Source organism: Ptychodera flava (assembly GCF_041260155.1).
Source record: "Ptychodera flava strain L36383 chromosome 23 unlocalized genomic scaffold, AS_Pfla_20210202 Scaffold_23__1_contigs__length_28996876_pilon, whole genome shotgun sequence".
NCBI classification, from domain to species: Eukaryota; Metazoa; Hemichordata; class Enteropneusta; family Ptychoderidae; genus Ptychodera; species Ptychodera flava.
Window position 1 is genome coordinate 24,388,549 of NW_027248277.1, and position 22,214 is coordinate 24,410,762.

At 36.4% G+C, this 22,214-nt stretch overlaps 1 protein-coding gene across 4 annotated transcripts in view; it reads right to left on the bottom strand.

Annotated features, from left to right (window-relative positions):
- Positions 1-6,257: 6,257 nt before the first annotated feature.
- The window catches only part of LOC139123660 (growth hormone secretagogue receptor type 1-like), a 191,353-nt gene continuing 175,396 nt past the window's right edge, over positions 6,258-22,214 (bottom strand). For 3 of the 4 annotated variants that reach the window (XM_070689832.1, XM_070689833.1, XM_070689831.1), the window contains 2 exons: positions 11,685-12,758; positions 6,258-8,352 (listed from right to left, as the gene is read on the bottom strand). In XM_070689832.1, coding sequence (XP_070545933.1) covers positions 8,243-8,352; positions 11,685-12,747 — 1,173 coding nt within the window. In that variant the 5' untranslated portion in view covers positions 12,748-12,758 and the 3' untranslated portion in view covers positions 6,258-8,242. Of the gene's footprint in view, positions 8,353-11,516; positions 12,759-22,214 lie in introns of those variants that run through there. The other variant, XM_070689834.1, reaches the window with a different exon arrangement.

Consider the following 22,214-nt stretch of genomic DNA (forward strand, 5'->3'; position numbering starts at 1 on the left):
CTATAATAATGCAAACAGCTAGTAGAAATAAAATCGTGAATGTTCATCCTCGAGCTATTCCGCCTTCTTTATTAAACCTTTTAGTGTTTTTTTTTAGCCTACTGTGAATTAAGCTTCTGCGCTGTCCGAGCTTAATCTTCCCCCCAGTCATCAGATCAGCTGCTTGTGAGATATCTTTGAAGCCATATAATGAGGAAATCGGAGTTTAGTGAATCAAGGACAAAAAAGGTTCATGAATGCGTGCCGAGTTGCATGCGAAACATGAAATGTCTATGCCAGGCCTTCACAATACATCTGCTCATGCCTCGAAGGATGAGGTTTTGAAATATTTGTAATAGGATACACATCGCCTTCCTTTTTATTGGGGGGCATAGCATCTCAACATCCGTTCCATATATCATAGTATCCATCATCGATAGAATTATCCTAATAATGCACTCATTTTACGGACCTAGAGTTGTATAGATGCATATAAGTCTTAATCACCACAAACACTGTTCCTAAACGTTTATGCATTTATGCATTACAATATACGTTTCAATGAATCAAAAAAGATTTAAACAGCGCCAAAATACAAAGGTGACAGTTTTGATCTATGATGCTTAGTGACGTTATCTATGATTTATGCTCTCTCGAAAAGAAAAACTTTCAGATTTGTTTTGAAATTTTGCAATGTTTTTGATTCCCTGGTATCCAGCGATAAGAGGTTCCATTATTGTAAAGGGATAAAAATGTCAACCTTGTGTACTTATTCATCTTATTGCGTAAGGTATCTATCCATCTATCCATAATCTTTGGTTTCCCCTTAAGATTCTGAGTTTTGTGATAGTTGTTTTGTTAACTTCGTTTGAGCTCATCCACAAGCTGTTATTGTAAGACACGTCAGTGTTGTCTAGATGTGCATGGAAACGCAATGCTAGTGAGAAAGTACAAAGATGTAATGGCCCCCGTTTACACGATTTCTAATGGTCGATGCTGTCACAAAAATCAACGTCATGAATCAACTAACATTTCTAAATAAATATTCGCACTTTATAGATTTCTAACTCAATAAAACGCATTCATGGCTTAGGGAAATATATATTTTTTGTATTTTATTGCCATTATTTATATGCTTAAGTAATAAACTCTTTTATTTGTAAGCGTTGTTGCTTTGCACTACCATTCCCATTACCTATCGATTACTGAATATTGGGGTCATGAATTATGAGATGTCTGTTGATACGGTAGAGTGAATGTCACCAAAAATTGGTGTATTGGTTGAAAATTGTACTTTATGACATTGTAGATGAATAAGCTTCGCTAATCAATATCATTCAATCAATAAAAGCAGCAACACGTTGCCTTTGTGATTATTAATGTATTGCGAGGTTTATACAGCATTGAACGATATCAACTCCGGACAATTTATATACCATTCTCTTTTGTCATCAAGTATAATTTATCCGCCATACTTTGTCATTGCATTAGCACTCAACCTTAACAATATAAGGAAGGAAGTTCAGCACATATTGATTGACAATGCATTTTAGACCACAGAATGTACCTCAGAGCAAATGCACGTATTTTGCCGTTGAATAACGAAAACTGTTCTGTGGATTGTATAGATTTATTTAAAATTCCTCCTAAAAATGTAATGTTTACGTAACCTGACAGTTGATATTTTTTCAATGAGTTTAACAAATACATCATATGAATTTGAATTCCAGTTATCAGTTAATTTTAAAAATAAGTATCTCTATCAATACAAAATTTGCACCTTAACGCCAGGCGTGCACTCTGTGATCACGGTTAAAATAGTTTAACCTTTTACTCGTGCGTATTACTGTTGAAAAGAATAAAATTCCACTACTGCGGTACAGGCTGTCTATCATGGCAATAAGAATACTGAGGACGGTGTTGAGGAGATGTTGTACAACTTTCCTGTTTACTTTATGTGCAAACCACCTGCTACCATTGATGAAGCCGTTTTTAAAAGATTTTCTACTCCTTTAGACTCGATTTCCTTTATAATATTTAATTCAGTCTTCAGCTTATCCGCTATTGTATTTGAGCGTTCATTATAATGCAGGCAGCCAATCCTTTAATGTCCTTTAATTTGCTGCAAACAAGGCAGGGAGAATAACATTGTACGAGAGTTGAACAAGTAATGAGATTCCGTACTACACGGTGTGTTGTTTTGCTATAATAAACGACTCATGACAGGGTCATTGTAATTTAACAATGGAGTAAACGACGATATAATCCCACTCTGGCAAGTTAACACACTACAATGTCGGTCACCAGGTTTGCGTTAGACCATTTTACGCTACTATCGTAATTTCCCGGCCATTACTTACAAATGCAATCAAATCAAAAAGTTGTTCTTTGCGTCCATTTTGATTGTCATGGTGCATTTGCATCAACGATTAAAGTAACTTACACATTGCAGATGTTAATATTCATATATTGTTGAAAGTTAGATATACATACATACCCATATATATATATATATATATATATATATATATATATATATATATATATATATATATATATATATATATATATATATATATATATATATATATCGATGATTAGTCAGGACCGCAAACTTTTGAGCAATCCCTCTTTTGTGGCCATAGGTAAAGTTTCCCTTATAGTCTAAAAATGTACTGAATGTTTTTAATATTTATTAATGTTGCATTGCGTTTTACGTTCAACTGCACCATCATTGTTTCCTTAAGTGATTTAGTGAATCAATCATTTCAAACAGAGGTGTACAGTTATTTGTAAAGAAAAATGATGTCATTTCAAACGAGGTTATCTAACCATTTTACCGGTTTTTAAAGAGATAACAGTATCGTCAAAGGGCGGACTTAATTACTGCATCTCGCGTTCTTCAATCATGTATTTACTGTTTGATTTCAAAGCGTAAAAAGAGTAACTTTGAGCTACCTCTAATGGACTGGTATTGTTTATTTGTTCATTAAAGTGACACGATAATTTATCGAGGATGCAATCATGCACTTAAAGAGATCCGCATGGGATAAAAGAGTTATAAGCCATAAGCAAAAAATTCATTCCGTAGGTCTGACTTCTTGAAACTGTTTTTACGGGAAATTTGAATAAAACATCGATTTTGATGTTTTCTCACACTCTTCTCTCATTGAAATACAACTGATAGGCAGAGAATACGATTTGTTAGTTATGTCCATAAATGAATGAAGCCGACTGTCTTCGTATAATAACTTGACATTATCTTGACCAGCAACTCAACATAAAGAACAATCATGTTCCCTAATGTCATTGATACGACAACTTTAATTAGAAATTGTGTGATCTGCATAACTATATATGCAAATACAAGTTGCTTAATGTGTTTGAGAATTGCACTCTTGATTTGAACAAAGCATTGTATTTTACCAGAGGTGTATAATTGCGAGTAAAACTTAACAGAGAGAGAGAGAGAGAGAGAGAGAGAGAGAGAGAGAGAGAGAGAGAGAGAGAGAGAGAGAGCAGGCCTACCTGTTTCTCATTTGCCATGATGAATAGTTGACAGAAACAATTTAACAGTGAAATGGATTTGTCAGAGCGCGAATGGATATGTTCACATTTGCCAAAACTTCTATCATCCATTTTTTGTTTTGAAAATGTGTGTAAGCCAAAACTTTGGACGCTCTGCCGGTGTGTTAACTTCACCAGCTGTGCAATTAAGCAACTACAGTACAGATATTAAAGTGTGGTTGCTCAATTAAGTGTACTTTTTGACCATGAGTGAAGGGAGCATTGAGAGAATTTAGCGGCTGAACTATTTTAACCGCCACTTCTTGTGCTTCGTCATGGAGAAGCTTTTGATGTAAAATATTGCCAGTGAGCGGCTTTGAAAACTTTTACCTTAACGTTCAAGGCAAAGCGCCTGCAATCGTATGAGGTATCTGACTATTACAACCTCTTGTGTCATACTATTGCATATTACATAAAGGAACATAAATCACATGAAGTTATATTGGAATATGAGGTGTTCAATGCATCATTACGCGTAGACAATTTCACATCACACCATATCAAACTATCCTAAGATATAATAGTCAACCAATATGATATAACATGTATCATACCATCGTGCCCTATTTTACCCTGCAAAACCATATATTACCACATTGTCTCGCATCTATTTATATCATATAAAACCATACCATCGTCTCATATCCTATCCTGTCCTGTCATGTCATATCATATCATATCATATCATATCATATCATATCATATCATATCATATCATATCATATCATATCATACCGTAACGTACCTTATTTTACCCTGCCGAACCATATATTGCCACAATCTCTTGCATCAAATTATATCACCCGATTGAAAACTAGCAGTATCACATTAAACAATACCATCGTATCATACAAGTTCATATCATATCATACCGTATCGTGTATATATCCTATCATATCGTATATCATATCATATCATATCATATAATATCATATCATATCCAGGGCTCAAAATTAGCGGTAGTCCCGTGTCCACAGACTACCAACTTTTCCCTGGGGCTACCAAAGTCCATGAAATGGTAGCCCACACGGACTACCAAAGCCTGGGACATGAAATACTTGGCGTGCGATGTCCGTCACTTTTGGACGATCTAATTGCAGTCCGAGCATGTAGTTTCATTTGTTTGAAGCAATTATCCTTTCATCTGTGAAGAGTTTTTTCTGGTGACTATTACAATTTTCACTGCTATGTTGTTGTTTTCACAAGATGCAGAGCGTTTGATACTAGAATGTTGAGTTGCTTTTCCGTGTGCAGTCTTTGCATGCCAGTTCACACTATGCTGTTGATCGGCAGCATACAAGACGTACTTGTGTCAAGTTTTGGGGTTTTGATGCTGAAATTTCACAAAACTTTCACTTCTATATCAAGAGATTGTGTAATCAGTTTGATTTGAAATAGTAATATAAAACACTGTGCTTGGAAATCGTGGCTGAGTTTCGCTGTCTTTTATCTATTGTTGTCGATCAGTATCAATTTGAATGTATTACGTTCTGTACAGAGAGACTCGGGTGTATCAAGGCATGCCAGTTCATAAAGATTATGAGAATATTTTTTCTGTTTTTCTTTACTAAAGTTACAATTTCTTTGGATGTATAAGCCGATTTAGAAAGTGATAGAAAGTGTTACAAATGTACAAAAATAAGCATAAATTAAGCGTTCGTGACACATAACATGGGGTTTCTAGAGTAGAAGCCCCTAGTTTTACTGCTGTTTTTATGTTGCTGAACCGGGGGTTCATACTGGTCAGGACGAGCACAGTATCCCTAAACCAAAATATTCATGGACTACCAGCCATTGTCACTGGGCTACCAACTTCGAAAATGGTAGCCAAGTGGACTACCAAGGTAAAAAGTTATTTCGAGCCCTGATATCATATCATCTCATATCATATCATATCATATCATATCATATCACATCATATCGCACGATATGACATGACAAAACATGAAAGCACATCATATTACATTATATCATACGTCATATTACATCATATCATTCGTCATATTATATCACTGATGTCATATCATGTTATGCTAATAGCATTGAGATTGTTATTTCTACCTCGTCGACATATCTGTAACAGAGATACGCCCGCTGTGTTCGTTGCAAGCTCACCAGTTCGTCTTCACTGTCTTGTTCGTTTAAGATGACCCTGAATTAAATTACTAAATTTAATTACTGTCATACATACCGTACATGAAGATGAAGGCGCAATATTGTATTCTCGAAAAAAAGGATTAAAGTATTTGTGCACCAACAACACAAAATTGCAAATAAAAAAAAAGTTTGCAGAGTCAGTAGACTGATCATTCAGAAGAAAAATGAACTTTAATAGAATTCAAAAACTACCATCTGCAAAAATATGCCTCACACAAATTACAGGATATATTTGAAATACCGTTGAGTGAGTATATATATATATATATATATATATATATATATATATATATATATATATATATATATATATATATATATATATATATATATATATATATGCATACATACGTATAGATATAAACTGAATGAGTTCGATTCTTGCTTTCTATACGCTCGAAGCTTGCGTAAATATTCGTCTATAACAATTCTGTAAACCTATTTTAACATCATTAAGGAGAGGTATTTACATGTTTCACGTTTTACATAGTCTCATAAAATACTTGTAACAAATATCTACACTACATCAAAGATCATTTTTCATTTCTCTTGTTCATTAGGAGGCAACTGTACATATATTTGTATATGTATATATAGAGAGAAAGATAAAGACTAAAATGGTGGAGGCTACCCTACTTGTACTAGAACTACGCTATACTTAAAGCGAATGTGGAACACATAACATTTAAAGGGTATCTGATTTTACATTTTCTTTATTAGAATTTGTGCATTTTGATGTAAGTGTAGTTCGACATAAGAAGAAAGCCGACCTTTCATTATATCGTGTTACATACAAAGATAAATAGTTGTGACAGGCGCACGAACACAGGTACAGTAAACCACAGATAACCTTGAATGGATCGAGTGCACTTTTTGACAACAATAGTCCACTTCTAACATAGAGTCAAATGTAAGTATGAAAATGCGCAGGCGCTGAAGTACACTCACTAGAAAAGTATAGCACGTGACATAATGATATCTTCTGCCACTGGTGTGTAACTTATAGGAAGATTACATATAATGTCTGTCAGTAATTGCTGCATGTTCATATTGAGACAAAAGAACCAAATTAGACAGATGAGTGCAAGTATTCATCTCTATATCAGATATCGTTCAATGGAAATGCGTGAAAGTTTGTCCAAGACAGTCACCAAATACCGTGTTTCCTTGCCTATACTCTGAGGGTGGATTTTTTGAACCGGGAAACACTGTATGCTAACAGTTTTATTTTGTTTTTGATTCATCAAAATCCCGTAAGCTTGTCCTTTGCTGAGTCAAACAAAAATATCAAAGTAATTAATGTGTCCGCCGGTAAGAAGTAAAAAAACACTTCAATGTGAATTTAAATATTCGATGTTCGTGTAATAAGTAGATTGCGAAGCCTTGTATTACAATGTTAATGTTCCTTTCCCTGGCAAATTATGCTGAACATGAAATTCGGTTCATATAAGTGACAAAAAAGGAAAAGTTCAACAAATGTTGTTTTCTTTATCTTCGTTTCTCCGGCAGAGTGTGAAGATTGTAAACAACTTTTAAAATACTTAAATAATATATCGTTATATTGAAAATATCTCAATTAGGTACACCAACAGTTGCCATCGTTAAAAAATTAAGTCGGTATATTCAATTGAAAATGAATAAGTCTGCTCTATGGATATCATAGCAATAGATAGATTCACAGTTAAAAAGTATCAATATACATTATTAAGTGTACTTGAAATCCAGTGCAATTATATACTAGTATTGTCAATGTCATATTGCCCTTGTCAATTTATTAGAAAGCTCTTCACGTTCTAGTTATTCTACATGCTCTTTTCGAGTCAGTTACATTTTCAAGGTGGTGCTGTGGGCTGCAGTGAGCACAAGACACTCCTCGACCAATGGCTGACTGCAGGACTACAGGTCGAAGGTTGAATGTTCTTTCTCCACCAATGAGAGGACGACAGACTATGTACGCCAAAAAGACGAAGGGAACCGCAATACCAATCACAACAAATGGTTAGTAACACTTGCAAATGGATAGGCAGGAAGCAGGTGGGATGCAGGCATTCGGTGAGCGGAGCGGCAACTCAGTAAGTAGGTAATATCTTTTCCAACTTGCTCTCTGATGCACAAACAGCTAAATCCACGCACAAAAATGAGACATGTCTGGTGGCGCATTCTCCATCACACATAATGCTGGGGTAACGGCAGCAAAACACACTTTTTGAAAGCAGCTTTGGTTGGAAAAATCGCACCTTAAAAAGTATAGTTTTTGTCACAGCTATGTTTTTCAATACTAGCATTTGATTGGTTAATTCAGTACAGATTCAGTCTGCCTCTACGATAGGTCTTGGCATCCTTGACAACAAGCTCGAATTGATTCAGGGTCAATGTTCTTTTCACAAAAAAATGAAGGCAACATAGTCAACCACGATAACCAGTAGGTTGATCATAGTCGTGTCAATATCTATACGGTTTGCGAGCAAGGTCCTGTTCGGGGCCCACTTTTTTGTACTAACTAAGCGTTCTTCATTAATTGACACTTTGCTTAGACTAACTAAATTTGAGATTGATCTGTTCTGTCAACACGGTGCGTTATTCCGTCCTGGTTGTGGTTGTGCTCGGGGACTTTCAAGTGTTTCTTCTCGACCGATGAACAACAGATGCCTTGGATGTGGAAAGAGGAAAATGGAAAGACAGAAAGAGAAAGTGACGTATGAATAATTAATTTTTGTGGAAGTGCATGACAGCTATGTGAAGGATGTAAGTACGTAAATGACAAACAGCCTTTACTATTTGTGAGCTTGGGTTTAATAACAAGATGGGGTTAAAATGGGAAAGAGATCCGAAAAGGGAGTTGGATGTCAGAGTATGATATATTAAAAACCAATATACAGTTTTTTAAAGTTATGTATAAAACTATTAACAAGGTACTCTTTTAATGAGCGCAGGTTTTGTAGCTTTCGAAGAAGCAATCACTACACCAGGGAATTTCAAATTATTTTCTCACAGTCTTAAAGTGGATGGCCCTGTAAAAAAGAGTATTATAGGTGTTTCTTTATTTAACAAACATCATGCTTGTTGGAGCAGTTAAGACCCAACACCCCAAAATTTTCATAGTGTGTCTGATCTACTTTCCAGCAGAAAAAATTAGACAAATTCCGTTGAAATGTGCAGGCAAGACCTACCTTAAATTAGCAGATTGAAGACACTATTTCTGTATAGAACATTAATTTCCCTTTCAAAACAACTACTTTTTGTTAGATCGAGCGCAATACCTTTTTTGCTAAACGTCACCCTAAAAAAGATTGCAAGCGATTAATTTGTTGCAATGTCTATTATATACCTATGTACGAAGCGTGACGTAGCCATCTATAGAATCTCTACAGCATTATACCTCTCCCCTTTCAGACCGATAAAGGAAGAAAAAACAGATCAACATATCAATACAAATGTTTCCAATGAAATTATCAAGAGCATATTCTCGAATGTGCGGAGAGTTGTAAGGTTTCATGTGAGGAAACAATAGAACTATAATTGGCGCCGAAAAATGTCTTTCAGACTTGTGGCAAGATTAAGAACTGCTGGGAAACCCATGGACCAGTACTAAACACTTTTGTTTCTCTCACTGTTACCGGTAAAACAAACCCACATTGAGATCGTAATACAAACCTTCTGCAAAGAGATTTTTTTTAATCGTGGTTTGGGGCTATTTTATACAAAACTAGTCCTGATGAAATCTACAAAAATACTATCTCTATTTTTAAAAAAATTGGTTTTTCTATTTAAGGTAGTATGCGCCTCTAAAAAGGATCTTAAACTTTCGCTCAAACTTTCCTTAATGAAACTTGCAACCTTTCTCTTACCAAATCAAGAATAAAAACCAGGGGTGACTATAAAGTTCGGAACTAGAGAAACAAATTAACCAGCATTTACCGATACTTGAAATTCAAAATGGCTGCCTTCCCTGTGTAAACTCTACGGGGAATAATACAATTTTCGATTTTCAAAAAAAACTAAGACGGTGAATTTTTTCTTACTGCAAGAGCTTTAAACTAAGCCCCAAAAGTGATAGATCAGAAAGAATCGTAACAATTTGCAGGTCCGTATATCTGTGCTAATTCTACCTTACTGAACCCTCTAACTCGAAAGAGTTATTTATTTCACTGTGCTGAATATTATCTTTAATTTATCATGATGATAATGATCAGCTGACATGATCTTTGATGTTGTTAAAATAAATCGTTCATGTCTTCAAAATATATTTCAATTTAAAGCAATTTAGTATTCGTTTAGGTTTCGATTTGGTACCTTTCTTAAAAGCACTAACACCTTCCTATTTTAAAACTATACAAATTCCTTAAGATCAGGTAAATTGTCATGGATCGAGCAGGGGAAGCCATGGGACTAAGGTATGTTGTGATATCCACCAGCTTTGTTAATAAATAGTCTTTCAAAAAGAAGTTTCAACCATACTGAATCTAATTCGTTCAAAGCTCTGCACTATGTTCATATTTTTTCGCACATGAGTTACCATTATACATTATATCATATCATAATTCAATTCATCGGGGTCACCAGGGTGTGTAATTTATATTACTGATAACCGCGTTCTTTGTGAAAACTACATGACGGAATTAATTGGACTTTAAAGACTTTTAGTTACACCTATATGCGACCCTCTAAGACGTGATATGTGATATTTCTACAATATTTCTGAAACGTTAGTCAAAATCTTAGCTGGAAAGGACGTAGTTTTTTCGATTTCATAAACTGATATCTTACAAAAATAAAGAATTTCATATAATTATGTAGTTGATACACGACTTTTCTCGTTTGTTATTTGATGCAGGTGGGTCTGCGTTGTAGAAAGTTGAAAAGTCACAAAATCTTCGCCCTTGAAACTTCAAGGTTGGGTATTCATAGTGGTCTGTGTATGACTTGCTTGGCTGTGACCCGTGGTATGGCCTGAGTTATTCACGTTTAGTGTTCGTTAATATTGGTGACAAATGCGGCTCATATTTCACAATAGGAATCATGAAAGGAATATGGATGAAGCTGGACATGGTTTATGGGAGGTCCATAGGTAAGTCTAAAATCGCACTCTATGACCCGGGAAGAAATATCCGATATCACACCTTGTCAAGTACTATTATTGTTTTAACAGCTGCTGGGGCAACATAGAACAATCCAGGGGAAAAAAATCGCTGGACGTTCAGCTGGTACCATTGAAAAAAAAGCTCAGGCAATGCATGACATACACCAAAACTTCTGCAGTAAAGGATAGCAACGACATGTTGAAACAATGAATACCCTACGCCAAAACGATATTCTCCATACTGTCTGACAAGACGTGTAGAACTAAGTCATACATTATTTAATCATTTACATCGGAGATAATCATGTCCCTAAAACTTCAAATGTGTTAACACCGTTGACATTGCAATGTGACGAGGTATATATTGGTTTCTCCAGAGCCCCTTGGCCATTTTGGTTCTCAAGCTGTTTTACATTTGTTTGCTTGTGTGTGTTTTTACATATTTTACCAGTTTGGTTTAGTTGAGTCTCACGAGGGTTGTAAACAACTCCTTAAGACATTACTTTTCCGTCTTTTAAATAGACAACTGCTTCTTTTATTGGCGAATGGAGATTATATATTTTCTTTTCATCCACCTAGGGAAGTCCTTACTTTTCTACTATGTGCTCTCGATTTAATAAACCATTTTTACCATTTATAGTCATTCTGTTTAAACATACATATATAAGACCTTGCTTGGTCAAACATGCAAATTTAAGCTAGGGTAGGCCTAGGGTAGGGTAGGGACTTTTTTTCTTTCGGTTCTGTCACGTTTGTAAAGTATGATGGCGAATAACCATTTGCTTTCTGTTCTGGGGTACATCGCGTCAAGATGCCATGAGTTACCATAGGGACCAGGGTTCAAAGGCCTAGATCTTTGTGTTTTGGGTAACGGGTGCTGATTCCTTGGGAGGAGACTCACAAATGAATCCAAACGCCTGCTTGAATGACTGACGATACTTGTCTGACATGATGTTGTAGATGATAGGGTTGACGGCCGCGTTTGTGTACTGCAAAATTCTCGCCATGTTGACAAGCGCCCACTTCATATTTGGCGGAATCTTATAGCTCCATATGTTGAGCAAGTTCAACACCCTAAACGGGGTTATGCAGATTATGTAAGTTGCTATGGTCACCATGAGCATGCGTATAACTTGCTGCTTCATCCGCGTGGAACTGGCTGCACTTCCTGTCGTTGACTTTGAGAGGTTGTAGAGCTGCAAGGCTATAAAGAAGTATAGAATCAATATGACAGGAATAACCATAAGGATAAGCAGATTATCCAGCGTCAGGGATCGCCTCCATATTTCGCAGGTACGCATTCCATGGGATTGTATGGAACAAAAGTCACAGGTGATCACGTCGGAAGGATACTCCGAACTGTTCGTGTACTGGCTCCAATCAAAACAGTTCGCCATCACGCCGGCGAAGTAGATCTGAGGCGACTTGTAAAGGGCAGCTAGGACCCACGTGAGCACAATGGTTGTAACTGCCTTCGGTTTGGTACTGATGGTCTTGAACTTCATCGGCCAGCAGATGGCGACGTAGCGTTCGATGGTCAGTACGACAACAGTCATTGTGGACACTATGAAACAAACGTCCGGCGAGAAAGTAAGCACAACTTTGCATACACCGACGCCCAGCGCAGTGTGGTCTATCGGAACATTTGTGAAGGAGTACTGCACCCAGAATACAGGGACGGCCGAACACAGGAAGAAGAGGTCGGCCATAGCGAGGCTAGCGAGGTAGTAATTCGTCACAGTGCGCATGTGCGTCACACGAAAGAAAACATAGACTACCATAGCATTGCCGATGACTCCCACTACAAACACGATGGGCATGAACACTGTCACCATGGCAATATCTACACGCGAATACGTGAAGTCCCCAACATTGTCGTGCGTCACTTCGATACACCTCGTCTCGTTGAGGGCGTTCTGCTGGATTGCCATCGCAGTTGTCGTGTTATTAAATGACCATTCCATCTTTTGTGTGTCTAAAATGGAAAAGAAAAAAGTCAAAATAAGGATACCAGACATAGTAGTCAAAGGCGATAAGAACATGTGGGGAAAATAGTAACAAGTCTTGGTATGTGCTGCCTTTGTAACATTTATGGCAGTATTATCTACATTATATGATAGCTGATACTGTAGGATTCTGAACATATAGAGAGATTTACTTTCTTGGTAGACCCTCATGTGGTGTACATTTGCAAAACGATACAATATTCTGTGTCATGTGTGAAAGGCTGTAAGATCCTAATAAGCGTTTGTTAGAAATTCTCGTATTTACTTTATCAATCAAGAAGTGTATGTTGAGTATTATATTGCACGCCGAACATTGTCAAATGCAGGGAACACGAAAGCGAGCAGAAGCTATTGGCTATTGTATACCATTTGCTAAAGTGTTAAAGAATAATTAACGGACCCGGGAGAGAAGCAGCAATGAATATCATTGAATGTGCGTCAACAATTGTTGTACTTACACAAATATTTACACAAAAAAACAAACATAAAACAGAAGGCGAGTCCTAGATAAAAAGTATCAATATATAGCGGTATAATTTGTTGATAATATGAACATTTCAGTCAAGTGAAGACGTCTCGTGGCAAGTTTAATATACCATAGGAAAACAGTCGCGTTGTTATGCCCCTATTGAGACTTGGATAAAAATGGAGGGCAGGCCTGAGTATTAAGAACCATTGCTTTTGAAATAGGAATAAAGGCCATATAAAATATAGATTGGTTTAAAAATATGAATTTCACGTTTGATTTATACTGCAATCAAGCTTTTATTTGGAATGAAATCTTTGTATACGTATTGGGTCAATGGTCTTCGCACATATGCTTGATTTAACCCTGTGAGCGGCAAAGTCAGGTTTGGTGCCTTCATAAAATACAAGCAAGTCACGTTTTTTCATATTTTAGCAACATTTTGATAAAAACACTGTAGGTAATGAAACGCGATGTCCATTTGGTCCAAAATTATCAAAAATATTGCAGTAAGATTCATGAAAATTGGTAATATGTTTGGCTAAAATTTTGGAGGGAAAATTTACAGCAATCAAAGGGTAAAATACAGTCTTTCTCAACGCTCTGAGTCTACGGCCGGTATATCACAAGAAAAAAATCAATCTTGTAAAATGAGGCTCAATTCAAGCGTGATTATTAATATTGTATTGTATCTCGATATTGAGAATTGTCTCATAATTAAATCGATATATAATCCATTGATGCATTGCACTCTTCTTTATAAAATGTCGATATTTTGTCAGCAATTCGGATAAGCTCTACTACACTAGTGATCATGTTATGATATTTTACGATGCGCTTTATTTAGGAATGATTTCAGTTTTTCATCCATATCACCAAGGATTTTACTGGAAGAACACGATATACGGGTACTTGTCATTTTCAGTAAGATTTAGCGAGGAAATAGTTTCCCTGTATGTATGTCTACTAAACCTTCTGCTGCCTTGAACCTCAATTGGTTTCTCGATATGAGAGAGAGAGAGAGAGAGAGAGAGAGAGAGAGAGAGAGAGAGAGAGAGAGAGAGAGAGAGCAGAGAATAATTGTCTGTAGTATTGCATGTCTATATGTATCAAGTTTGAATAAACAAGCCTACCGTAATTGATTCTCGTATAAAAGATATGAGTTAGTTAAACGAATGTTTATATACATATATATGGCCGTCTTGTTCATAATTTACTTAACTCTACAACTTTAAGACGTGCATAAATTGTACAATATGTGGAAACATAATGCAGCTAACTGTTGTAATAAAATGTAGCCAAACCAATGTTTGTCGCCATGTATAGTTTCTGTAGAATGTTTAAACGATAGGAAAACAACTGTGTTTTATTACGTCCAAATGTGAACAATGATAAAAATAAATATAGGTAGGTCAAGTCTGACTATTAGGTTCGCGTTTAAAATATAATCGAAGGCTACTTAAAAGATGTATCTTTTTTATAATAAATAAATATAATGGTCTTCAAATGTTAACTTCACAGATACATCGATAAATAGACTAGCCTACGACTAGTTACATCTATTACATTACAACGCCTCCAACTACAACTTTATGTAACGGTTAGTTTGCTATGGAAAACGTCTTCGGCTTGCATATAAGCGCAAACATTTTCTAAAAATTCTGAGTTCAGAGATTGAAAGGTAGAATAAATAACTACTCTATATCTATTGCATCATAAGGTTTCCAACTACAATTTTATGTAACGGTTGGGGTGTCATGGCATGTTTATCGGTGCAAAGTTTTCCTAAACATTTTGAGTCTAGAGACTTAAAACTAGTTATTCTTGCCTTACTTATTACTAGTATGACACTTGTTGTTGATTATGCATTAAACATAGCGATATCTTTCATAAACTACACTTTCAGTCGAATGTACGAAGCGACAATTCTAGCCTCGCCAATACCATGAAAGACGGTAAAACCTTACATAGAAACTACCGCTTCCAACATAAACCATCCTGTCAACAGCAGATTTCTATCCTGGGGTATGTCAATTGACGCTTTTATCGCCTCCTGATGGCACACTTGTGTCTCATTTGATGCAAAATTCATTCATAATCCAATGATGTATCGTGGTTTTGTATAAATTGAATTTTTTATCTGCTATTCGGATATGCACTAGTGCGCATATGATTGTGTCATGATAATTTACGATTTGCCGAATTCAGGAGCGATTCCATGTGTTATATCATCCATACATCTATATTTTGCAATGAAACGATACGGGAATATTTCTTATTCAACACAGATTTTGTACGGAAATTGTTTGCCTATTGGACGTATTCGTAAGCGCAAAATAAATTTCTGGAATATTTCCGTAAGTCCAGACGATGTCTGTGACGAACGTATTCTTATCAACATAAACGGAAACGAGATATTTCGTGAGGAAATCACATTATGCAGACAGTTCGACAGATTTTGATATCAAGTCAGATCACGCAACAGGAAAGTGGAAATATTTCACACTTTCGCTTTCTGTGACCATTTCCAGAAAAGACAGGCCCGATAGAATTTCAAAAACCGTTCACCATTTCAACTTTTTTCAATTTCCTGAATTTCATTCATGGTAAAATTGATCTGATTGTCAGTCGATGTAAAAAGCCTCACAAAAACCTGTTTGCAGCAGACATCGTTATCAATATTGTGCAATAGTCCGCAATGTGCGCATGATGACAATATGAACGATGGCTGAGGACACAGCCTTGACATGTTCACATGCTGCAAAGGTTTGCCAAGCAGTCAATAGCCGTTCTCTCACAATGGCTCATCTTTCCCGCTCATCTAACAAACGGCATCTGTTGCTCATAATTTTCACAGTCTCTCGGGTCGCAAAGAGCCATTTTAACGATGCTCTATTCACCGTTGCACCGCTATTATCGCTATCAATGGCAGCATTTGGAATACAAACAAAGTGATGTTATCATAAACAAAGCTGTTGCACGTGTGCACTCTGCTAAACCTGAGTATGAGCCAAATGCTTCAATCAGAACAATGGCTGAATATACAACGCAGGCGAACAGGATTCCTTAAGGGAAAATTCATTGAGTCTTTTAACCTTCCTTTGTCGCGCAGTAACAGGGGTGTGTATGTTTGTCTATGAGAGAGAGAGAGAGAGAGAGAGAGAGAGAGAGAGAGAGAGAGAGAGAGAGAGAGAGAGAGAGAGAGAGAGAGAGGAGAGAGAGAGAGAGAGAGAGAGAGAGAGAGAGAGAGGCAGGCATGCAGACAGAGACGGAGACAGGCAGATAGGTAAACTTACAGACAGACAGACACAGACACACAGACAGACGAGGAAACAGAAAGGTGTGTTTTGACGAATCTCACCCTACGTAAGATATCATGAAAGGGTAAAGCATATAAAATACCGTCAATAAAAATGTACTAGGAGTTTTCTAATGACTATAACCATTCTTATCTCCTATCGTGAGGATCCTTGTCAGGGTTCTAAATGAGTTGCTGTCTCCCTAATATAACTATTACCTGGGTAAGGTGGATCAGTTACAGCATCAGTGAAGTGAGAAACGACAAATTGGAAGTAAAGTGAAACACACGGTCCAACACCTGGTAAACGGAGACACCTCCCTCATATGTTAGCAGGCGTTTGAACGAATTTGTGGTAGGCACAACTACTTTCATCGCAAGCCATTTTTCCACGCCGCGCAGATTCTTAAATTTGAAAAAAACGCCATTACGAAGTGGTCAATTGTGAATTTCAATTTCGCATCTCCTTTTGTGTCAAGTTGTCTCCTGCTTGATTAAGTGTAGTGCCAAGCGTTGTGTTGTAATCGTGTTTTTGGCATGATGCATAGAATAATTGGAAATTGTTATTCAGTGATTGATTCCTTTGAACACAATTGCACATGCGGGCAGATATATTTAAACATATGGAACAAACTTAACTGCTATCACCTATAAAATAGTGCGTGTATCACACCATATATCTGCCAAGCCATCATTTAACACCAACAGGAAGAAAAGAAACACATCTTCTAGACGCCAATACAACAAAATTAAGCCTGCACAAACGTCTTGCAAGCTTATGTTATGTATCCAATCATTTAAATCTAATGGTGTGATTTATGGAAACGATAGAAATAAATGTTTTTTCCGAGTCTTTAAGCATTCATTTGGAAGAAAAATGACTCTCTGGAGCACAAGGTCACATATCATGAGCTCAAAACATTCAATATTCCAAGGGTTGTAATAAAGCCGCCGTTTGGACGCTGTTTTGCGGATTTTCAATATTGCATTTCAATAACACAGGTTAAACAACTTTTAATTTTGATAGTGTAATAGAGAACGTTAATGATCGGCGTATTTTTCAGTTGTGCCGCGAAAAATATACAATGTCTTTAGTTGCTTGTGGCACCCTAAAGGGATATGCGTGCGATGAAGCGATTTGTAGCATTCAATAAGACTTAAGCCCTTCCGGCATGTTCCATCAAAGTCGACAAGGTATGAAGGGTAATTTGTTTAAGAAAGCAAATGCTGACCGTTGAATATTATGAAGCATCGTTGTCTCTCACGCACCGTCGTAATTATTGGGAGTAATTTGTCTTCAAATTGTTGTCCCTTGCCACTTAATCGTCAGGGATATGTCTCAAGCTCTGTTCAAGGTCATCGTAGCTTTAATGATCTGCAATTTTCGTAATTATTGACTCTCATGGATGATCTTTGCTACCGCTTTCCCCGCCAATTATCCACTCTGTCAGTGGTCCAGTGGACAAGTTTGAAAGTCTAGAGCGAACGATAATTTTATCAAACTTTTTCAGATATCATAACACACACGTATGTCTAAGGCTCGTCGTTTACGTGGATTTTAGAGTGAAATTGGAAACGCATACATACATACATACATACATACATACATACATACATACATACATACATACATACATACATACATACATACATACATACATACATACATCCATACATACATACATAGATACATACATACATACATGCATGCATGCATGCATGCATGCATGCATACATACATACATAGATACATAGATACATACATACATACATACATACATACATACATACATACATACATACATACATACATACATACATACATACATACATACATACATACATACATACATACATACATACATACATACATACATACATACATACATACATACATCCATCCATCCATCCATACATACATACATACATACATACATCCCATGACCCACCCACCCAGCCATCCATCCATGAATAATCTCTCGAAAAAGCCAAGACTTCGCTACAGAATAAAAGTAGTGGCAGGTAGACCATTTTAAAGTGAACAAATATCCGGTCTGTTGGACAGTCAACGAGAATTTTCCAACAATGCTTTTATATAGGTAAGTTTAATTACTGGTGAAAAATATCGGTAATGCAATTCATTTCCTTTCATTAAAATAGCCTTTGAGCAAAACTAAAACATGCCCAATTATGTCTTTACATTAATCGACTACCTATTGCAGCTCGTTACATCATTTACGGACACTCTAATATGGATGAACCGCTACCTTTATTACTGACGAGCAACTATTATGTCTCGCAAAACAAACGTTCCATTACCGGCTCCCATGACTTTGTAGCCAAGGGTAACCAAGTAATGCTTGGCAACTGTGTTCGACATTTGACTCGAAAATACTTCTTGCCGGAAACTTCAAACAAAAATATCACGACATGGGAACCGGACTGGTCAAACCGTTCTACTGTTTTCGAATCCACCGCCAGTGTTTTATAATTGTTTAATAAATTGTTTGGAGAAAAAATTGCTGTAACTCAATATTTTCGTTAATTTAGGTAAGAATTGCATTTTCTTCTTCTATTATAAAGTATATTCAAATTAGAAGAACCGGCCTTGTCGACACATCACAAAATTTACAACATACACAATGTTATCGTTGTCAAATGAATTCTAGTCCTGGTTTAAATTCTGTTGTTTGCAAAATTATTTGATATTTGTTTAGAATTGTTTGTGAAGCAGGTACTTTTGAGATCAAGTGGTGGCTACAGAGACGGCGGCTCCATTTCTTAAAACTTCATTACCATAGCTACGTTGAACTTTTGCTGTAATAACAAAGTGTATCCGTGGATGGATTAGTGGCAATCGAATTCAGCAGTGAGCGGTATACATATTCGCCATGATGCAGACATACAATAAAGTCAAGAAATTGGTTGAGGCTATGATATAGCCGGTTTTGGTGTGATAGAATAGAAGTGTGCTTGACTTTGATTGGTTGTAGGAATCATGTCAGGAAGAATTACAAACATGTGTAAACACAGGCTATTTGGAAGGTACTGACGAGATGGCAATCTGTCTTCCTTGTTTAGGAATTAAGAAGTTGCTATCTTTGCAGAATATTTTTCAACAACATTACACTTACACACGCTGTATTGATAAGTGTAACACTCCCATCTTAAACATAATTTTGGGAGAAAATTGTTATACGTCTACGAATAGAGCAACAAAACTGGAAAATGCATCGAAAGTTAAGCTACTGAAGCATGGAAACAAAAATGTTGCCTTCAAATCATCACCTTAAGGTAGAACGCACCCGGGGGACAGATATTCAGGCCTTCAAATTTTATCAATTTTCTTTTGACCTACCACTTGTGGGGGATTATTTTGAAGCTCTTGGAGAAAGAAAAGTTTCCATCGTCTTACTTTTTCGAAAATCGAAAATTTTATTTTTTCCCATAGAGTTAACACAGGGATGGCGGCCATTTTGAATTTCAAATATCGAGAAATCGCAAGTTATTTGTCTCTCTAGTACCAAAGTTTGCACGGTGACCCCTGATTTTTATTCTTGCTTCGGTAAGAGAATGGTTGAACGTTTCACTGAGGAAAGTTTGAGCAAAAGTTTAAGTCTTTCACTTTCGAGGTGCATATTACCTTAAGGTAAAACCTTTGTTTTAATGGCGATCATACACAATATTAATTATGAAAATTCATTAGTTTCATGTAAAATTGTCACACTTCTCAAGGACAAAAGAGGCGGAATATTCGATGAAAATTAATGTGACACGCCTTATTGCGTGTACACATATTTTTAATTAACGGACCTCCGCTTTAATGACTTTCCCTTCATCAGAACTCGTGCATTTCAACAAATATTGTAATTATCTAGGATAATGGCACGGATATATTTTGGAAGGAAATGATATTTTCTATGAGATAATGTGTTTTGTGATATTAAGAGTGGGCGTTGTTGTAGTATGTCATCAACAAAACTATAAAAAACCTACACTGCCGTATTTCAAACAATGCAATTGTCTCTAAATAGTTCTAAGCCGTGTTTTTGCAAGTCACGTGTTTCATTCTTTCTTGCGTGTCCTTCTAGATATTGTTCCCGGTACTACTTGAGTCTCGCATCACTGACAAAAAATATCAGCGTATATAGCGTGTTAGCAAACATAGTGCGTAATGACATCTCATATTGACAATTTTTAATAACTTATTTTTCATTATATCCTTCTATACTTTAAATCTATATGCACTAAGAAAATTGCAGGTATCTTCTATAGCGTAATTTACTATACTTTTAAGTAGTATGCGCCTCGAAAGTGAAAGATTTAAACTTTTGCTCAAAGTTTTCTTAAGAAATTTATCAATCAATCTCTCTTTAAAAATCAATTTTTTTTAAATTTAAAATGACCACCATCTCTGTGTTAACTCCATAGAGAAAATTGATTTTTTGAATTTCGGAAAAAACTAAGCAAGTTAACAGATTTCTTAACACCAAGAGCGTCAAAATAAACCCCCACAAGTGGTATATCAGAAAAGAATTGTAAAAGTATGAGCTTCCGATTATCTGTCCCCGAGGCGCGTTCTACCTTAAGGCTCTCTGAAATAATAACGCTCTTCACTTTCTTAAAAACAGTTTTATAGCGATCGGCATACCATATGATGAGAGCTACGATGCTTGAAATTTGACTTTCGGAGTTTATTTCTTTATACTTTCAGTAATTTTTACGGGTATCTGTACATATTGTCAATCTTTACCTTTGAAAAACTCAAGTAGAGTATCAAAGTTGACGAGCATCCAAATATCTGATGCATTACACGGTCTCATAAAAGATGTTAAGGAAATGTGGAGTGCATATACAAGGGGACATATCCAGGAAAGTCTGGTTTATCGTACATTTTATTATTCCGTTGCCTGACGGATCATCTTAGCGTGATATATTTCTCCATCTGTCTTTCGATAGGTATGCATTATCCACATGTCTGCGCATATTTAAAAACATGCGCTAGCGGTGGAGATATAAATTCTATTTAGAATATAGCATGATTTTGCTGTACGCAAGCTTTAGTTCCTCGTATAATAAATGAAAACTTTCTTATTACAAGTTTTAAGAAGGAATTGAATAGATGAGCGCTTGTTTATGGTAGTCTTGATCAGCACAGTATTTCTCTTAAGGTAGAGCGCACCTCGGGACCACCAATATTCAGGCATTGTAAGTGTTACATTCCTATTCTACCGCTTGATATGTCTAGGCCAATTTTTGAGTTCTTGGAGTGAGTCAACTTGCGTCGTGGACTGCAATCCGAATAAAAATCAGAGGTCACCGTGGAAAGTTCTAGACCTAGAGAAACGGATTCCCTAACATCTACCGATATTTGGAATTCAAAATGGCCGCCAGCTTTGTGTCAACTCTGCTGTGTAAATTAAATTTTTCGATTTTCAAAACAATAAGACAGTGAGAAATTTGCTTACTGCGAGAGCTACAAACTGGGCCCACACAAGCGGTCGGCTAGATAGCTACATAAAGAGTCCCCGAGGCGCATTCTACCTTAATTCCTGTTATAACGCCCCCTGTGGACTTGTTCTGTCATTCCGAATAACCAAACGTGTTAGTGAATCCGTCGACCTACTTGCTGCGTGTCGCGTATCTTTTGAAGAGTACATT